Here is an 18935-nt window from a genome sequence, read left to right as displayed (position 1 = left end):
AGTAGCCTACTTGTCCACTTAAAACTGTAACTTAAAGCAGGTACAGCCTCAGTGTTCACAGTAAAACTGTAACTTAGTGGGTACAGCCTCAGTGTTCACAGTAAAACTGTAACTGAAAGCAGGTACAGCCTCAGTGTTCACAGTAAAACTGTAACTTAGTGGGTACAGCCTCAGTGTTCCCAGTAAAACTGTAACTTAGTGGGTACAGCCTCAGTGTTCACAGTAAAACTGTAACTTAAAGCAGGTACAGCCTCAGTGTTTACAGTAAAACTGTAACTTAAAGCAGGTAGAGCCTCAGTGTTCACAGTAAAACTGTAACTTAAAGCAGGTAGAGCCTCAGTGTTCACAGTAAAACTGTAACTTAGTGGGTACAGCCTCAGTGTTCACAGTAAAACTGTAACTTAAAGTGGGTAGAGCCTCAGTGTTCACAGTAAAACTGTAACTTAAAGCAGGTAGAGCCTCAGTGTTCACAGTAAAACTGTAACTTAGTGGGTACAGCCTCAGTGTTCACAGTAAAACTGTAACTTAAAGCAGGTAGAGCCTCAGTGTTCACAGTAAAACTGTAACTTAGTGGGTACAGCCTCAGTGTTCACAGTAAAACTGTAACTTAAAGCAGGTAGAGCCTCAGTGTTCACAGTAAAACTGTAACTTAAAGCAGGTAGAGCCTCAGTGTTCACAGTAAAACTGTAACTTAAAGCAGGTAGAGCCTCAGTGTTCACAGTAAAACTGTAACTTAAAGCGGGTACAGCCTCAGTGTTCAGAGTAAAACTGCTACTGACTGCTGATAACTTGTTTACTGAGGAAACATGTGACTATGAGATATGTGGCCTGTCCCACCTAGATATCTCTGACTGACTGTTAGTCTCTCTGGATAAGATCGTCTGCTGACTAAAATATATATCTGTGTGTGTGTGTGTGTGTGTGTGTGTGAGAGAGATACCGTATCTCTAGTTTCAGTTCATCTCCCCCGAGGACAGGCCTGACCAGACAGTCCAGAGTGGAGGACAGAGACGGCCAGTTCATGGTTTCCATCACAGCCTTACTGAGCATGCTCACCAGCGCCCGGCAGGACAGATAACCTCCAACTAGGAACCTAGGAGAGGAGAGGAGACAGACAAACACAGACAATTAATAGCTGGGCCAGAAATCTAGAGATCCCTCAAAATTAAAATCTGGACCTCCAAGCTAGTTCCACTGCTTTTTTCCCCCCATCGTTCCCAGGGATTTAGACCTCGAGGTCTAGAGAGACAGAGTCTAGACAATATGGATAATGATCAGGTAGAACAGAACAGATTTAAATACCCCTAGACAGTATGTATAATGATCAGGTAGAACAGAACAGATTTAAATACCCCTGGTCTAGACAGTATGGATAATGGTCAGGCAGAACAGATTTAAATACCCCTGGTCTAGACAGTATGGATAATGGTCAGGCAGAACAGATTTAAATACCCCTGGTCTAGACAGTATGGATAATGATCAGGCAGAACAGATTTAAATACCCCTGGTCTAGACAGTATGGATAATGATCAGGCAGAACAGATTTAAATACCCCTAGACAGTATGGATAATGATCAGGCAGAACAGATTTAAATACCCCTGGTCTAGACAGTATGGATAATGATCAGGTAGAACAGATTTAAATACCCCTGGTCTAGACAGTATGGATAATGATCAGGCAGAACAGATGTAAATACCCCTGGTCTAGACAGTATGGATAATGATCAGGCAGAACAGATTTAAATACCCCTAGACAGTATGGATAATGATCAGGCAGAACAGATTTAAATACCCCTAGACAGTATGGATAATGATCAGGCAGAACAGATTTAAATACCCCTGGTCTAGACAGTATGGATAATGATCAGGCAGAACAGATTTAAATACCCCTAGACAGTATGGATAATGATCAGGTAGAACAGAACAGATTTAAATACCCCTAGACAGTATGGATAATGATCAGGCAGAACAGATGTAAATACCCCTGGTCTAGACAGTATGGATAATGATCAGGCAGAACAGATGTAAATACCCCTGGTCTAGACAGTATGGATAATGATCAGGCAGAACAGATTTAAATACCCCTGGTCTAGACAGTATGGATAATGATCAGGCATAACAGATTTAAATACCCCTAGACAGTATGGATAATGATCAGGCAGAACAGATTTAAATACCCCTGGTCTAGACAGTATGGATAATGATCAGGCAGAACAGATTTAAATACCCCTGGACAGTATGGATAATGATCAGGCAGAACAGATTTAAATACCCCTGGACAGTATGGATAATGATCAGGCAGAACAGATTTAAATACCCCTGGACAGTATGGATAATGATCAGGCAGAACAGATTTAAATACCCCTGGTCTAGGCAGTATGGATAATGATCAGGTAGAACAGATTTAAATACCCCTGGTCTAGACAGTATGGATAATGATCAGGCAGAACAGATTTAAATACCCCTGGTCTAGACAGTATGGATAATGATCAGGTAGAACAGATTTAAATACCCCTAGACAGTATGGATAATGATCAGGTAGAACAGATTTAAATACCCCTGGACAGTATGGATAATGATCAGGTAGAACAGATTTAAATACCCCTAGACAGTATGGATAATGATCAAGCAGAACAGATTTAAATACCCCTAGACAGTATGGATAATGATCAGGTAGAACAGAACAGATTTAAATACCCCTGGTCTAGACAGTATGGATAATGATCAGGTAGAACAGATTTAAATACCCCTATACAGTATGGATAATGATCAGGCAGAACAGATTTAAATACCCCTGGTCTAGACAATATGGATAATGATCAGGCATAACAGATTTAAATACCCCTAGACAGTATGGATAATGATCAGGCAGAACAGCTTTAAATACCCCTGGTCTAGACAATATGGATAATGATCAGGCATAACAGATTTAAATACCCCTAGACAGTATGGATAATGATCAGGCAGAACAGATTTAAATACCCCTGGTCTAGACAATATGGATAATGATCAGGCATAACAGATTTAAATACCCCTAGACAGTATGGATAATGATCAGGCATAACAGATTTAAATACCCCTAGACAATATGGATAATGATCAGGCAGAACAGATTTAAATACCCCTAGACAGTATGGATAATGATCAGGTAGAACAGATTTAAATACCCCTGGTCTAGACAGTATGGATAATGATCAGGTAGAACAGATTTAAATACCCCTAGACAGTATGGATAATGATCAGGCAGAACAGATTTAAATACCCCTAGACAGTATGAATAATGATCAGGCAGAACAGATGTAAATACCCCTGGTCTAGACAGTATGGATAATGATCAGGCAGAACAGATTTAAATACCCCTGGTCTAGACAGTATGGATAATGATCAGGCAGAACAGATTTAAATACCCCTAGACAGTATGGATAATGATCAGGTAGAACAGATTTAAATACCCCTGGTCTAGACAGTATGGATAATGATCAGGTAGAACAGAACAGATTTAAATACCCCTAGACAGTATGGATAATGATCAGGCAGAACAGATTTAAATACCCCTGGTCTAGACAGTATGGATAATGATCAGGCAGAACAGATTTAAATACCCCTAGACAGTATGGATAATGATCAGGCAGAACAGATTTAAACACCCCTAGACAGTATGGATAATGATCAGGCAGAACAGATTTAAATACCCCTAGACAGTATGGATAATGATCAGGTAGAACAGAACAGATTTAAATACCCCTGGTCTAGACAGTATGGATAATGATCAGGCAGAACAGAACAGATTTAAATACCCCTAGACAGTATGGATAATGATCAGGCAGAACAGATTTAAATACCCCTAGACAGTATGGATAATGATCAGGCAGAACAGATTTAAATACCCCTAGACAGTATGGATAATGATCAGGCAGAACAGATTTAAATACCCCTAGACAGTATGGATAACGATCAGGCAGAACAGATTTAAATACCCCTAGACAGTATGGATAATGATCAGGCAGAACAGATTTAAATACCCCTGGTCTAGACAGTATGGATAATGATCAGACAGAACAGATTTAAATACCCCTAGACAGTATGGATAATGATCAGGCAGAACAGATTTAAATACCCCTAGACAGTATGGATAATGATCAGGCAGAACAGATTGCAAAAATCGCTGAAGTTGGAGACTTTTATCTCCCTCACCAACTTCAAACATCTGCTATCCGAGCAGCTAACCGATCGCTGCAGCTGTACATAGTCTATTGGTAAATAGCCCACCCATTTTCACCTACCTCATCCCCATACTGTTTTTATTTATTTATTTTTATTTTTCTGCTCTTTTGCACACCAATCTCTACCTGTACATAACCATCTGATCATTTATCACTCCAGTGTTAATCTGCATAATTGTAATTATTTGCCTACCTTCTCATGCCTTTTGCACACAATGTATATATAGACTCCCCTTTTTTCTACTGTGTTATTGACTTGTTAATTGTTTACTCCATGTGTAACTCTGTGTTGTCTGTTCACACTGCTATGCCTTATCTTGGCCAGGTCGCAGTTGCAAATGAGAACTTGTTCTCAACTAGCCTACCTGGTTAAATAAAGGTGAAATAAAAAAATAAAAAAAATAAAAATTAAATACCCCTGGTCTAGACAGTATGGATAATGATCAGGCAGAACAGATTTAAATACCCCTAGACAGTATGGATAATGATCAGGCAGAACAGATTTAAATACCCCTAGACAGTATGGATAATGATCAGGCAGAACAGATTTAAATACCCCTGGTCTAGACAGTATGGATAATGATCAGGCAGAACAGATTTAAATACCCCTAGACAGTATGGATAATGATCAGGCAGAACAGATTTAAATACCCCTGGTCTAGACAGTATGGATAATGATCAGGCAGAACAGATTTAAATACCCCTAGACAGTATGGATAATGATCAGGCAGAACAGATTTAAATACCCCTGGTCTAGACAGTATGGATAATGATCAGGTAGAACAGATTTAAATACCCCTAGACAGTATGGATAATGATCAGGCAGAACAGATTTAAATACCCCTGGTCTAGACAGTATGGATAATGATCAGGCAGAACAGATTTAAATACCCCTAGACAGTATGGATAATGATCAGGCAGAACAGATTTAAATACCCCTGGTCTAGACAGTATGGATAATGATCAGGTAGAACAGATTTAAATACCCCTAGACAGTATGGATAATGATCAGGCAGAACAGATTTAAATACCCCTGGTCTAGACAGTATGGATAATGATCAGGCAGAACAGATTTAAATACCCCTGGTCTAGACAGTATGGATAATGATCAGGCAGAACAGATTTAAATACCCCTGGTCTAGACAGTATGGATAATGATCAGGCAGAACAGATTTAAATACCCCTGGTCTAGACAGTATGGATAATGATCAGGCACAACAGATTTAAATACCCCTAGACAGTATGGATAATGATCAGGCAGAACAGATTTAAATACCCCTAGACAGTATGTAAAGGGTGTACCGGTCCCAGTAGCTGCGTCCTCTAGGGAAGTACTCCAGGTTGACTCGCCGGACCATCCAGTGTAAAGGGTGTGTTAGGAGAGTCTCCTCCCCAGGGATCAGTCTCCACAGACTGGGTTCTAGCTGGAGGGGAACCAGCAGGCACGCATGGTCCGCTCTCACCACCTAGACAGACACATGACCAGCTTCATCACCACCAGAACAACTAGCTTCATCACCACATTCATCACCACCATCACCACCACACAACATGACTAGCTTTATCACCACCTAGACAGACACAACATGACCAGCTTCATCACCACCATGACAGACAACATGACCAGCTTCATCACCACCATAACAACTAGATTCATCACCACCTAGACAGACACAACATGACTAGCTTCATCACCACCTAGACAGACACAACATGACCAGCTTCATCACCACCTAGACAGACACAACATGACCAGCTTCATCACCACCTAGACAGACAACATGACCAGCTTCATCACCACCAGAACAACTAGCTTCATCACCACCTAGACAGACACAACATGACTAGCTTCATCACCACCTAGACAAACATGACCAGCTTCATCACCACCATAACAACTAGCTTCATCACCACCTAGACAGACACATGTCTAGCTTTATCACCACCATGACAGACAACATGACCAGCTTCATCACCACCTAGACAGACAACATGACCAGCTTCATCACCACCATGACAGACAACATGACCAGCTTCATCACCACCAGAACAACTAGCTTCATCACCACCTAGACAGACACAACATGACCAGCTTCATCACCACCTAGACAGACAACATGACTAGCTTCATCACCACCTAGACAGACAACATGACTAGCTTCATCACCACCTAGACAGACAACATGACTAGCTTCATCACCACCAGAACAACTAGCTTCATCACCACCTAGACAGACAACATGACCAGCTTCATCACCACCATGACAGACACATGACCAGCTTCATCACCACCAGAACAACTAGCTTCATCACCACCTAGACAGACAACATGACTAGCGTCATCACCACCTAGACAGACAACATGACCAGCTTCATCACCACCTAGACAGACACAACATGACTAGCGTCATCACCACCTAGACAGACAACATGACCAGCTTCATCACCACCAGAACAACTAGCTTCATCACCACCATGACAGACAACATGACCAGCTTCATCACCACCTAGACAGACAACATGACCAGCTTCATCACCACCAGAACAACTAGCTTCATCACCACCTAGACAGACACAACATGACTAGCTTCATCACCACCATGACAGACACAACATGACTAGCTTCATCACCACCTAGACAGACAACATGACCAGCTTCATCACCACCAGAACAACTAGATTCATCACCACCTAGACAGACACAACATGACCAGCTTCATCACCACCTAGACAGACACAACACGACTAGCTTCATCACCACCAACAAGAGGCCGAGTGGCGTTTCAAAATATTACATTACTCCTGTATTATTGATACTGTAGATCTCCTGTAATATTGATACTGCAGATCTCCTGTAATATTGATACTGTAGATCTCCTGTAATATTGATACTGTAGATATCATGTGATATTGATACTGTGATATACTGTAGATCTCCTGTAATTTTGATACTGTAGATCTCCTGTAATACTGATACTGTAGATCTCCTGTAATATTGATACTGTAGATCCCCTGTAATATTGACTGTAGATCTCCTGTAATATTGATACAGTAGATCTCCTGTAATATTGATACAGTAGATCTCCTGTAATATTGATACTTTTGATCTCCTGTAATATTGATACTGTTGATCTCCTGTAATATTGATACTGTAGATCTCCTGTAATATTGACACTGTGATATACTGTAGATCTCCTGTAATATTGATACTGTAGATCCTGTAATATAGATACTGAAGATCTCCTGTAATATTGATACTGTGATATACTGTAGATCTCCTGTAAAATTGATCCTGTAATAAAGATACTGAAGATCTCCTGTAATATTGATACTGTGATATACTGTAGATCTCCTGTAAAATTGATACCGTAGATCTCCTGTAATATTGATACTGTGAAATATTGTAATATTGATACTGTAGATCTCCTGTAATATTGATACTGTAGATCTCCTGTAATATTGATACTGTGATATACTGTAGATCTCCTGTAATATTGATACTGTGATATACTGTAGATCTCCTGTAATATTGATACTGTAGATCTCCTGTAATATTGATACTGTAGATCTCCTGTAATATCGATACTGTAGATCTCCTGTAATATCGATACTGTAGATCTCCTGTAATATTGATATTGCACATTTCGTTGTGAATTCACTGAATTGTTCAACCCTGATGTCGGCCATTTAGAAAGACACTCTTATTCAGAAAGACTTACTTAGTCCATTCAACATGAACAATTATTGTGTGTGTGTGATTCAGTGTGTGTGATTCGGTGTGTGTGATTCGGTGTGTGTGATTCGGTGTGTGTGATTCGGTGTGTGTGATTCAGTGCGTGTGATTCAGTGTGTGTGATTCGGAGCGTGTGATTCAGTGTGTGTGATTCGGAGCGTGTGATTCAGTGCGTGTGATTCGGAGCGTGTGACTCAGTGTGTGTGATTCGGTGTGTGTGATTCGGTGTGTGTGATTCGGTGCGTGTGATTCAGTGCGTGTGATTCAGTGCGTGTGACTCAGTGCGTGTGATTCAGTGTGTGTGATTCAGTGTGTGTGATTCAGTGTGTGTGATTCAGTGTGTGTGATTCAGTGTGTGTGATTCAGTGCGTGTGACTCAGTGCGTGTGACTCAGTGCGTGTGACTCAGTGCGTGTGATTCAGTGCGTGTGACTCAGTGCGTGTGATTCAGTGCGTGTGACTCAGTGCGTGTGATTCAGTGTGTGATTCGGTGTGTGTGATTCAGTGCGTGTGATTCAGTGCGTGTGACTCAGTGTGTGTGATTCAGTGTGTGTGATTCAGTGCGTGTGACTCAGTGCGTGTGACTCAGTGCGTGTGACTCAGTGCGTGTGATTCAGTGCGTGTGACTCAGTGCGTGTGATTCAGTGCGTGTGACTCAGTGCGTGTGATTCAGTGTGTGATTCGGTGTGTGTGATTCAGTGCGTGTGATTCAGTGCGTGTGACTCAGTGCGTGTGATTCAGTGCGTGTGATTCGGTGCGTGTGACTCAGTGCGTGTGATTCAGTGCGTGTGAATCAGTGCGTGTGATTCAGTGCGTGTGATTCGGTGCCTGGTACCTGTAGGTCGTCGAGCAGGGACCCTCCCAGTGACATCTCTCCCAGAGGCATGTCAGGGTTTGTGCTGTGCAGGAAACCTTGTACCTCTATACAGATATCTAGAGCGAGACTCTCAGCTCTGTGGACGACCTCTGGGGCTAAAGCTGCTCTGGTTGAGTAATACTGCTGGAGACGGTCCTACAGAGAGAGAGAGAGGTTAGAGGTCAGATATCTAGAGCGAGACTCTCAGCTCTGTGGACGACCTCTGGGGCTAAAGCTGCTCTGGTTGAGTAATACTGCTGGAAACGGTCCTACAGAGAGAGAGAGAGGTTAGAGGTCAGATATCTAGAGCTAGACTCAGCTCTGTGGACGACCTCTGGTCAACAGGGCAGCTGAATCAAGCGCACCTGCAGCCACCAGGGCAGCTGAATCAAGCGCACCTGCAGCCACCAGGGCAGCTGAATCAAGCGCACCTGCAGCCAACAGGGCAGCTGAATCAAGCGCACCTGCAGCCACCAGGGCAGCTGAATCAAGCGCACCTGCAGCCACCAGGGCAGCTGAATCAAGCGCACCTGCAGCCAACAGGGCAGCTGAATCAATTGCACCTGCAGCCAACAGACTAATTAAATAATAGGAGCCTAGGGCCTCATCTTTTCTCCAGAAATGTTTGGTGATCCACTAGGAATGCCTTGTAGATGGGCCAGTGGATGAAATGGTTGGTGATCCACTAGGAATGCCTTGAAGATGGCCCAGTGGATGAAATGGTTGGTGATCCACTAGGAATGCCTTGAAGATGGCCCAGTGGATGAAATAGTTGGTGATCCACTAGGAATGCCTTGTAGATGGACCAGTGGATGAAATGGTTGGTGATCCACTAGGAATGCCTTGAAGATGGCCCAGTGGATGAAATGGTTGGTGATCCACTAGGAATGCCTTGTAGATGGGCCAGTGGATGAAATGGTTGGTGATCCACTAGGAATGCCTTGAAGATGGCCCAGTGGATGAAATGGTTGGTGATCCACTAGGAATGCCTTGAAGATGGGCCAGTGGATGAAAACCGACAGGTTGGTGATCCGATAGGAATGCCATGAAGATGGCCCAGTGGATGAAATGGTTGGTGATCCACTAGGAATGCCTTGAAGATGGCCCAGTGGATGAAATAGTTGGTGATCCACTAGGAATGCCTTGTAGATGGACCAGTGGATGAAATGGTTGGTGATCCACTAGGAATGCCTTGAAGATGGCCCAGTGGATGAAATGGTTGGTGATCCACTAGGAATGCCTTGTAGATGGGCCAGTGGATGAAATGGTTGGTGATCCACTAGGAATGCCTTGAAGATGGCCCAGTGGATGAAATGGTTGGTGATCCACTAGGAATGCCTTGAAGATGGCCCAGTGGATGAAATGGTTGGTGATCCACTAGGAATGCCTTGAAGATGGGCCAGTGGATGAAATGGTTGGTGATCCACTAGGAATGCCTTGAAGATGGGCCAGTGGATGAAAACCGACAGGTTGGTGATCCACTAGGAATGCCTTGAAGATGGCCCAGTGGATGAAATGGTTGGTGATCCACTAGGAATGCCTTGTAGATGGGCCAGTGGATGAAATGGTTGGTGATCCACTAGGAATGCCTTGTAGATGGCCCAGTGGATGAAATGGTTGGTGATCCACTAGGAATGTCTTGAAGATGGCCCAGTGGATGAAAGCCGACAGGAGAGATGTTCCTACCAGACTACAGACCAACGTCTGGATAGATACTTAACATACCAGCTAACCACATCATAACATACCAGCTAACCACATGATAACATACAGCATAACATACCAGCTAACCACATCATAACATACCAGCTAACCACATAACATACAGCATAACATACCAGCTAACCACATCATAACATACAGCATAACATACCAGCTAACCACATCATAACATACAACATAACATACCAGCTAACCACATCATAACATACCAGCTAACCACATCATAACATACATCATAACATACCAGCTAACCACATCATAACATACCAGCTAACCACATAATAACATACCAGCTAACCACATGATAACATACAGCATAACATACCAGCTAACCACATCATAACATACCAGCTAACCACATCATAACATACATCATAACATACCAGCTTACCACATCATAACATACCAGCTAACCACATCATAACATACAGCATAACATACCAGCTAACCACATCATAACATACCAGCTAACCACATCTTAACATACAGCATAACATACCAACTAACCACAGCATAACATACCAGCTAACCACATCATAACATACCAGCTAACCACATCATAACATACAGCATAACATACCAGCTAACCACATCATAACATACCAGCTAACCACATCATAACATACCAGCTAACCACATCATAACATACCAGCTAACCACATCATAACATACCAGCTAACCACATCATAACATACCAGCTAACCACATCATAACATACAGCATAACATACCAGCTAACCACATCATAACATACCAGCTAACCACATCATAACATACAGCATAACATACCAGCTAACCACATCATAACATACCAGCTAACCACATCATAACATACCAGCTAACCACATCATAACATACATCATAACATACCAGCTTACCACATCATAACATACAGCATAACATACCAGCTAACCACATCATAACATACCAGCTAACCACATCATAACATACCAGCTAACCACATCATAACATACAGCATAACATACCAGCTAACCACATCATAACATACCAGCTAACCACATCATAACATACCAGCTAACCACATCATAACATACCAGCTAACCACATCATAACATGCACGGCATTCAGAAAGAATTCAGACCCCTTGACTTTTTCCACATTTTGTTACGTTACAGCCTTACTCTAAAATGAATTCAATCGTTTCCCCTCATCAATCTACACACAATACCTCATAACGACAAAGACAAACAGTTAAGGAATGTTGACAAATATATTCAAAATAAAAAACAGAAATACCTTATATACCTTAAAAACATTTATTTAATAACTTTTAGAATAAGGCTGTAATGTAACAACGTGTGGAAAAATGGTTTTTCGTAGGGTTGTCCCTAGCAGGAATCGAACCCACGATCCTTGACGTTGCAAGTACCACGCTCTACCAACTGGGCCACACAATCAGATCGCACACAGTCATGTTGATGCAATGCAGTCAGCCAGGAACACCAACGTAAACTCCTGGCTAGAGGTCAAGGGTCATACCTGCAGGGTGAGAGACAGCTGTAGGCTCTTGGGTCTCTGGGGCTCTGCTGCGTTGACAGGCTTCTCATTCAGACTAGACTTCTGCTGCTGGGGCTGGCACAGGTCAGCTAGAAAGAGAGGAGAGATAGGATGGGGTGAGAAAGAAGAGAGAGGAGAGAGAGGGTGGGGTGACAAAGAGAGAGAGGAGAGAGGATGGGGTGAGAAAGAAGAGAGAGGAGAGAGAGGGTGGGGTGAGAAAGAAGAGAGAGGAGAGAGAGGATGGGGTGAGAAAGAAGAGAGAGGAGAGAGAGGGTGGGGTGAGAAAGAAGAGAGAGGAGAGAGAGGGTGGGGTGACAAAGAAGAGAGAGGAGAGAGAGGGTGGGGTGGGGTGAGAAAGAGGAAAGAGAGGATGGGGTGAGAAAGAAGAGAGGAGAGAGAGGATGGGGTGAGAAAGAAGAGAGAGGAGAGAGAGGATGGGGTGAGAAAGAAGAGAGGAGAGAGAGGGTGGGGTGAGAAAGAAGAGAGGAGAGAGAGGGTGGGGTGGGGTGAGAAAGAGGAAAGAGAGGATGGGGTAAGAAAGAGGGAGCAAGAGAGTGAAAGGAGGAAGAGATAGGAATGAGAATGGCCGTGTCGGAGAGCATTAAAACCCTGATGCATCATGGGTAAATTGTGACTGACTGATCTACAAATAATGAGTATTTATGACGCAAGGTGATTTGTAGATCAGTCAGTCTCTGAAGACGACTACAACGCCCAACGAGTCTCCAATCCACCAACGTTAACAGTAGAGATATAGTGTTGTCATGGATCATTAGTGGTGTGGTAATCAGTGTCCTGTACCTTTCTGGGTCATTAGTGGTGTGGTAATCAGTGTCCTGTACCTTTCTGGGTCATTAGTAGTGTGGTAATCAGTGTCCTGTCCCTTTCTGGATCATTAGTCGTGTGGTAATCAGTGTCCTGTCCCTTTCTGGATCATTAGTCGTGTGGTAATCAGTGTCCTGTCCCTTTCTGGATCATTAGTCGTGTGGTAATCAGTGTCCTGTCCCTTTCTGGATCATTAGTCGTGTGGTAATCAGTGTCCTGTCCCTTTCTGGATCATTAGTCGTGTGGTAATCAGTGTCCTGTCCCTTTCTGGATCATTAGTCGTGTGGTAATCAGTGTCCTGTCCCCTTCTGGATCATTAGTCGTGTGGTAATCAGTGTCCTGTCCCTTTCTGGATCATTAGTGGTGTGGTAATCAGTGTCCTGTCCCTTTCTGGATCATTAGTCGTGTGGTAATCAGTGTCCTGTCCCTTTCTGGATCATTAGTGGTGTGGTGATCAGTGTCCTGTCCCTTTCTGGATCATTAGTCGTGTGGTAATCAGTGTCCTGTACCTTTCTGGGTCATTAGTGGTGTGGTAATCAGTGTCCTGTACCTTTCTGGATCATTAGTGGTGTGGTGTGGTAATCAGTGTCCTGTCCCTTTCTGGATCATTAGTCGTGTGGTAATCAGTGTCCTGTCCCTTTCTGGGTCATTAGTGGTGTGGTAATCAGTGTCCTGTACCTTTCTGGATCATTAGTGGTGTAGTGATCAGTGTCCTGTCCCTTTCTGGGTCATTAGTGGTGTGGTAATCAGTGTCCTGTCCCTTTCTGGATCATTAGTGGTGTGGTGTGGTAATCAGTGTCCTGTACCTTTCTGGGTCATTAGTGGTGTGGTGATCAGTGTCCTGTACCTTTCTGGATCATTAGTGGTGTGGTAATCAGTGTCCTGTACCTTCCTGGATCATTAGTGGTGTGGTGTGGTAATCAGTGTCCTGTCCCTTTCTGGGTCATTAGTGGTGTGGTAATCAGTGTCCTGTACCTTCCTGGATCATTAGTGGTGTGGTGTGGTAATCAGTGTCCTGTCCCTTTCTGGGTCATTAGTGGTGTGGTAATCAGTGTCCTGTACCTTTCTGGATCATTAGTGGTGTGGTGTGGTAATCAGTGTCCTGTCCCTTTCTGGATCATTAGTGGTGTAGTGTGGTAATCAGTGTCCTGTACCTTTCTGGATCATTAGTGGTGTGGTGTGGTAATCAGTGTCCTGTCCCTTTCTGGATCATTAGTCGTGTGGTAATCAGTGTCCTGTCCCTTTCTGGATCATTAGTGGTGTGGTGATCAGTGTCCTGTACCTTTCTGGGTCATTAGTGGTGTGGTGATCAGTGTCCTGTCCCTTTCTGGATCATTAGTGGTGTAGTGTGGTAATCAGTGTCCTGTACCTTTCTGGATCATTAGTGGTGTGGTGTGGTAATCAGTGTCCTGTACCTTTCTGGGTCATTAGTGGTGTGGTAATCAGTGTCCTGTACCTTTCAGGATCATTAGTGGTGTGGTGATCAGTTTCCTGTACCTTTCTGGATCATTAGTGGTGTAGTGTGGTAATCAGTGTCCTGTACCTTTCTGGATCATTAGTGGTGTGGTGATCAGTGTCCTGTACCTTTCTGGGTCATTAGTGGTGTGGTGATCAGTGTCCTGTACCTTTCTGGATCATTAGTGGTGTGGTGATCAGTGTCCTGTACCTTTCTGGATCATTAGTGGTGTGGTGATCAGTGTCCTGTACCTTTCTGGGTCATTAGTGGTGTGGTAATCAGTGTCCTGTCCCTTTCTGGATCATTAGTGGTGTAGTGTGGTGATCAGTGTCCTGTACCTTTCTGGGTCATTAGTGGTGTGGTAATCAGTGTCCTGTCCCTTTCTGGATCATTAGTGGTGTGGTGATCAGTGTCCTGTACCTTTCTGGGTCATTAGTGGTGTGGTGATCAGTGTCCTGTACCTTTCTGGATCATTAGTGGTGTGGTGATCAGTGTCCTGTACCTTTCTGGATCATTAGTGGTGTGGTGATCAGTGTCCTGTACCTTTCTGGGTCATTAGTGGTGTGGTGATCAGTGTCCTGTACCTTTCTGGATCATTAGTGGTGTGGTGATCAGTGTCCTGTACCTTTCTGGATCATTAGTGGTGTAGTGTGGTGATCAGTGTCCTGTCCCTTTCTGGGTCATTAGTGGTGTGGTGATCAGTGTCCTGTCCCTTTCTGGATCATTAGTGGTGTAGTGTGGTGATCAGTGTCCTGTACCTTTCTGGATCATTAGTGGTGTGGTAATCAGTGTCCTGTACCTTTCTGGGTCATTAGTGGTGTGGTAATCAGTGTCCTGTCCCTTTCTGGATCATTAGTGGTGTGGTAATCAGTGTCCTGTACCTTTCTGGGTCATTAGTGGTGTGGTGATCAGTGTCCTGTACCTTTCTGGATCATTAGTAGTGTGGTAATCAGTGTCCTGTCCCTTTCTGGATCATTAGTAGTGTGGTGATCAGTGTCCTGTCCCTTTCTGGGTCATTAGTGGTGTGGTGATCAGTGTTCTGTACCTTTCTGGATCATTAGTGGTGTGGTGATCAGTGTCCTGTACCTTTCTGGATCATTAGTGGTGTAGTGATCAGTGTCCTGTACCTTTCTGGATCATTAGTGGTGTGGTAATCAGTGTCCTGTACCTTTCTGGGTCATTAGTGGTGTGGTGATCAGTGTCCTGTCCCTTTCTGGGTCATTAGTGGTGTGGTGATCAGTGTCCTGTCCCTTTCTGGGTCATTAGTGGTGTGGTGATCAGTGTCCTGTACCTTTCTGGATCATTAGTAGTGTGGTAATCAGTGTCCTGTCCCTTTCTGGATCATTAGTGGTGTGGTAATCAGTGTCCTGTACCTTTCTGGGTCATTAGTGGTGTGGTGATCAGTGTGCTGTACCTTTCTGGATCATTAGTAGTGTGGTAATCAGTGTCCTGTCCCTTTCTGGATCATTAGTGGTGTGGTGATCAGTGTCCTGTCCCTTTCTGGATCATTAGTGGTGTGGTGATCAGTGTCCTGTCCCTTTCTGGGTCATTAGTGGTGTGGTGATCAGTGTCCTGTCCCTTTCTGGGTCATTAGTGGTGTGGTGATCAGTGTCCTGTACCTTTCTGGATCATTAGTAGTGTGGTAATCAGTGTCCTGTCCCTTTCTGGATCATTAGTGGTGTGGTAATCAGTGTCCTGTACCTTTCTGGGTCATTAGTGGTGTGGTGATCAGTGTCCTGTACCTTTCTGGATCATTAGTAGTGTGGTAATCAGTGTCCTGTCCCTTTCTGGATCATTAGTGGTGTGGTGATCAGTGTCCTGTCCCTTTCTGGGTCATTAGTGGTGTGGTGATCAGTGTCCTGTACCTTTCTGGATCATTAGTAGTGTGGTGATCAGTGTCCTGTACCTTTCTGGATCATTAGTGGTGCGGTGATCAGTGTTCTGTACCTTTCTGGGTCATTAGTGGTGTGGTGATCAGTGTCCTGTCCCTTTCTGGGTCATTAGTGGTGTGGTGATCAGTGTCCTGTCCCTTTCTGGATCATTAGTGGTGCGGTGATCAGTGTCCTGTCCCTTTCTGGATCATTAGTGGTGTGGTGATCAGTGTCCTGTACCTTTCTGGGTCATTAGTGGTGTGGTGATCAGTGTCCTGTCCCTTTCTGGATCATTAGTGGTGTGGTGATCAGTGTCCTGTACCTTTCTGGATCATTAGTGGTGTGGTGATCAGTGTCCTGTACCTTTCTGGATCATTAGTGGTGTGGTGATCAGTGTCCTGTACCTTTCTGGATCATTAGTGGTGTGGTGATCAGTGTCCTGTACCTTTCTGGATCATTAGTGGTGTAGTGTGGTAATCAGTGTCCTGTACCTTTCTGGATCATTAGTGGTGTGGTGATCAGTGTCCTGTCCCTTTCTGGGTCATTAGTGGTGTAGTGTGGTAATCAGTGTCCTGTACCTTTCTGGATCATTAGTAGTGTGGTAATCAGTGTCCTGTCCCTTTCTGGATCATTAGTGGTGTAGTGTGGTGATCAGTGTCCTGTCCCTTTCTGGGTCATTAGTGGTGTGGTGATCAGTGTCCTGTCCCTTTCTGGATCATTAGTGGTGTGGTGATCAGTGTCCTGTACCTTTCTGGGTCATTAGTGGTGTGGTGATCAGTGTCCTGTCCCTTTCTGGGTCATTAGTGGTGTGGTGATCAGTGTCCTGTCCCTTTCTGGATCATTAGTGGTGTGGTGATCAGTGTCCTGTCCCTTTCTGGATCATTAGTGGTGTGGTGTGGTAATCAGTGTCCTGTACCTTTCTGGGTCATTAGTGGTGTGGTGATCAGTGTCCTGTACCTTTCTGGATCATTAGTGGTGTGGTGATCAGTGTCCTGTACCTTTCTGGGTCATTAGTGGTGTGGTGATCAGTGTGCTGTACCTTTCTGGATCATTAGTAGTGTGGTAATCAGTGTCCTGTCCCTTTCTGGATCATTAGTGGTGTGGTGATCAGTGTCCTGTCCCTTTCTGGATCATTAGTGGTGTGGTGATCAGTGTCCTGTCCCTTTCTGGGTCATTAGTGGTGTGGTGATCAGTGTCCTGTCCCTTTCTGGGTCATTAGTGGTGTGGTGATCAGTGTCCTGTACCTTTCTGGATCATTAGTAGTGTGGTAATCAGTGTCCTGTCCCTTTCTGGATCATTAGTGGTGTGGTAATCAGTGTCCTGTACCTTTCTGGGTCATTAGTGGTGTGGTGATCAGTGTCCTGTACCTTTCTGGATCATTAGTAGTGTGGTAATCAGTGTCCTGTCCCTTTCTGGATCATTAGTGGTGTGGTGATCAGTGTCCTGTCCCTTTCTGGATCATTAGTGGTGTGGTGATCAGTGTCCTGTCCCTTTCTGGGTCATTAGTGGTGTGGTGATCAGTGTCCTGTACCTTTCTGGATCATTAGTAGTGTGGTGATCAGTGTCCTGTACCTTTCTGGATCATTAGTGGTGCGGTGATCAGTGTTCTGTACCTTTCTGGGTCATTAGTGGTGTGGTGATCAGTGTCCTGTCCCTTTCTGGGTCATTAGTGGTGTGGTGATCAGTGTCCTGTCCCTTTCTGGATCATTAGTGGTGCGGTGATCAGTGTCCTGTCCCTTTCTGGATCATTAGTGGTGTGGTGATCAGTGTCCTGTACCTTTCTGGGTCATTAGTGGTGTGGTGATCAGTGTCCTGTCCCTTTCTGGATCATTAGTGGTGTGGTGATCAGTGTCCTGTACCTTTCTGGATCATTAGTGGTGTGGTGATCAGTGTCCTGTACCTTTCTGGATCATTAGTGGTGTGGTGATCAGTGTCCTGTACCTTTCTGGATCATTAGTGGTGTGGTGATCAGTGTCCTGTACCTTTCTGGATCATTAGTGGTGTAGTGTGGTAATCAGTGTCCTGTACCTTTCTGGATCATTAGTAGTGTGGTAATCAGTGTCCTGTCCCTTTCTGGATCATTAGTGGTGTAGTGTGGTGATCAGTGTCCTGTCCCTTTCTGGGTCATTAGTGGTGTGGTGATCAGTGTCCTGTCCCTTTCTGGATCATTAGTGGTGTGGTGATCAGTGTCCTGTACCTTTCTGGGTCATTAGTGGTGTGGTGATCAGTGTCCTGTCCCTTTCTGGGTCATTAGTGGTGTGGTGATCAGTGTCCTGTCCCTTTCTGGATCATTAGTGGTGTGGTGATCAGTGTCCTGTCCCTTTCTGGATCATTAGTGGTGTGGTGTGGTAATCAGTGTCCTGTACCTTTCTGGGTCATTAGTGGTGTGGTGATCAGTGTCCTGTACCTTTCTGGATCATTAGTGGTGTGGTGATCAGTGTCCTGTACCTTTCTGGATCATTAGTGGTGTGGTAATCAGTGTCCTGTCCCTTTCTGGATCATTAGTGGTGTGGTGATCAGTGTCCTGTACCTTTCTGGGTCATTAGTGGTGTGGTGATCAGTGTCCTGTCCCTTTCTGGATCATTAGTGGTGTGGTGATCAGTGTCCTGTCCCTTTCTGGATCATTAGTGGTGCGGTGATCAGTGTTCTGTACCTTTCTGGGTCATTAGTGGTGTGGTGATCAGTGTCCTGTACCTTTCTGGGTCATTAGTGGTGTGGTGATCAGTGTCCTGT

At 44.2% G+C, this 18935-nt stretch overlaps 1 protein-coding gene across 3 annotated transcripts in view; it reads right to left on the bottom strand.

Moving 5' to 3' along the window:
• LOC139370006 (mitochondrial dynamics protein MIEF1-like) overlaps nucleotides 1-18935 on the bottom strand; it is a 33801-nt gene that overhangs the window by 2506 nt on the left and 12360 nt on the right. For all 3 annotated transcript variants that reach the window (XM_071109287.1, XM_071109288.1, XM_071109286.1), the window contains 4 exons: nucleotides 12033-12139; nucleotides 8791-8967; nucleotides 5526-5689; nucleotides 941-1093 (listed from right to left, as the gene is read on the bottom strand). In XM_071109287.1, the coding sequence (XP_070965388.1) occupies nucleotides 941-1093; nucleotides 5526-5689; nucleotides 8791-8967; nucleotides 12033-12139 (601 nt within the window). The remainder of the gene's footprint in view (nucleotides 1-940; nucleotides 1094-5525; nucleotides 5690-8790; nucleotides 8968-12032; nucleotides 12140-18935) is intronic.

This window comes from Oncorhynchus clarkii, chromosome 17 (genome assembly GCF_045791955.1).
Source record: "Oncorhynchus clarkii lewisi isolate Uvic-CL-2024 chromosome 17, UVic_Ocla_1.0, whole genome shotgun sequence".
Classification (NCBI taxonomy): domain Eukaryota; kingdom Metazoa; phylum Chordata; class Actinopteri; order Salmoniformes; family Salmonidae; genus Oncorhynchus; species Oncorhynchus clarkii.
This window is presented reverse-complemented; position numbering and strand designations above follow the sequence as displayed.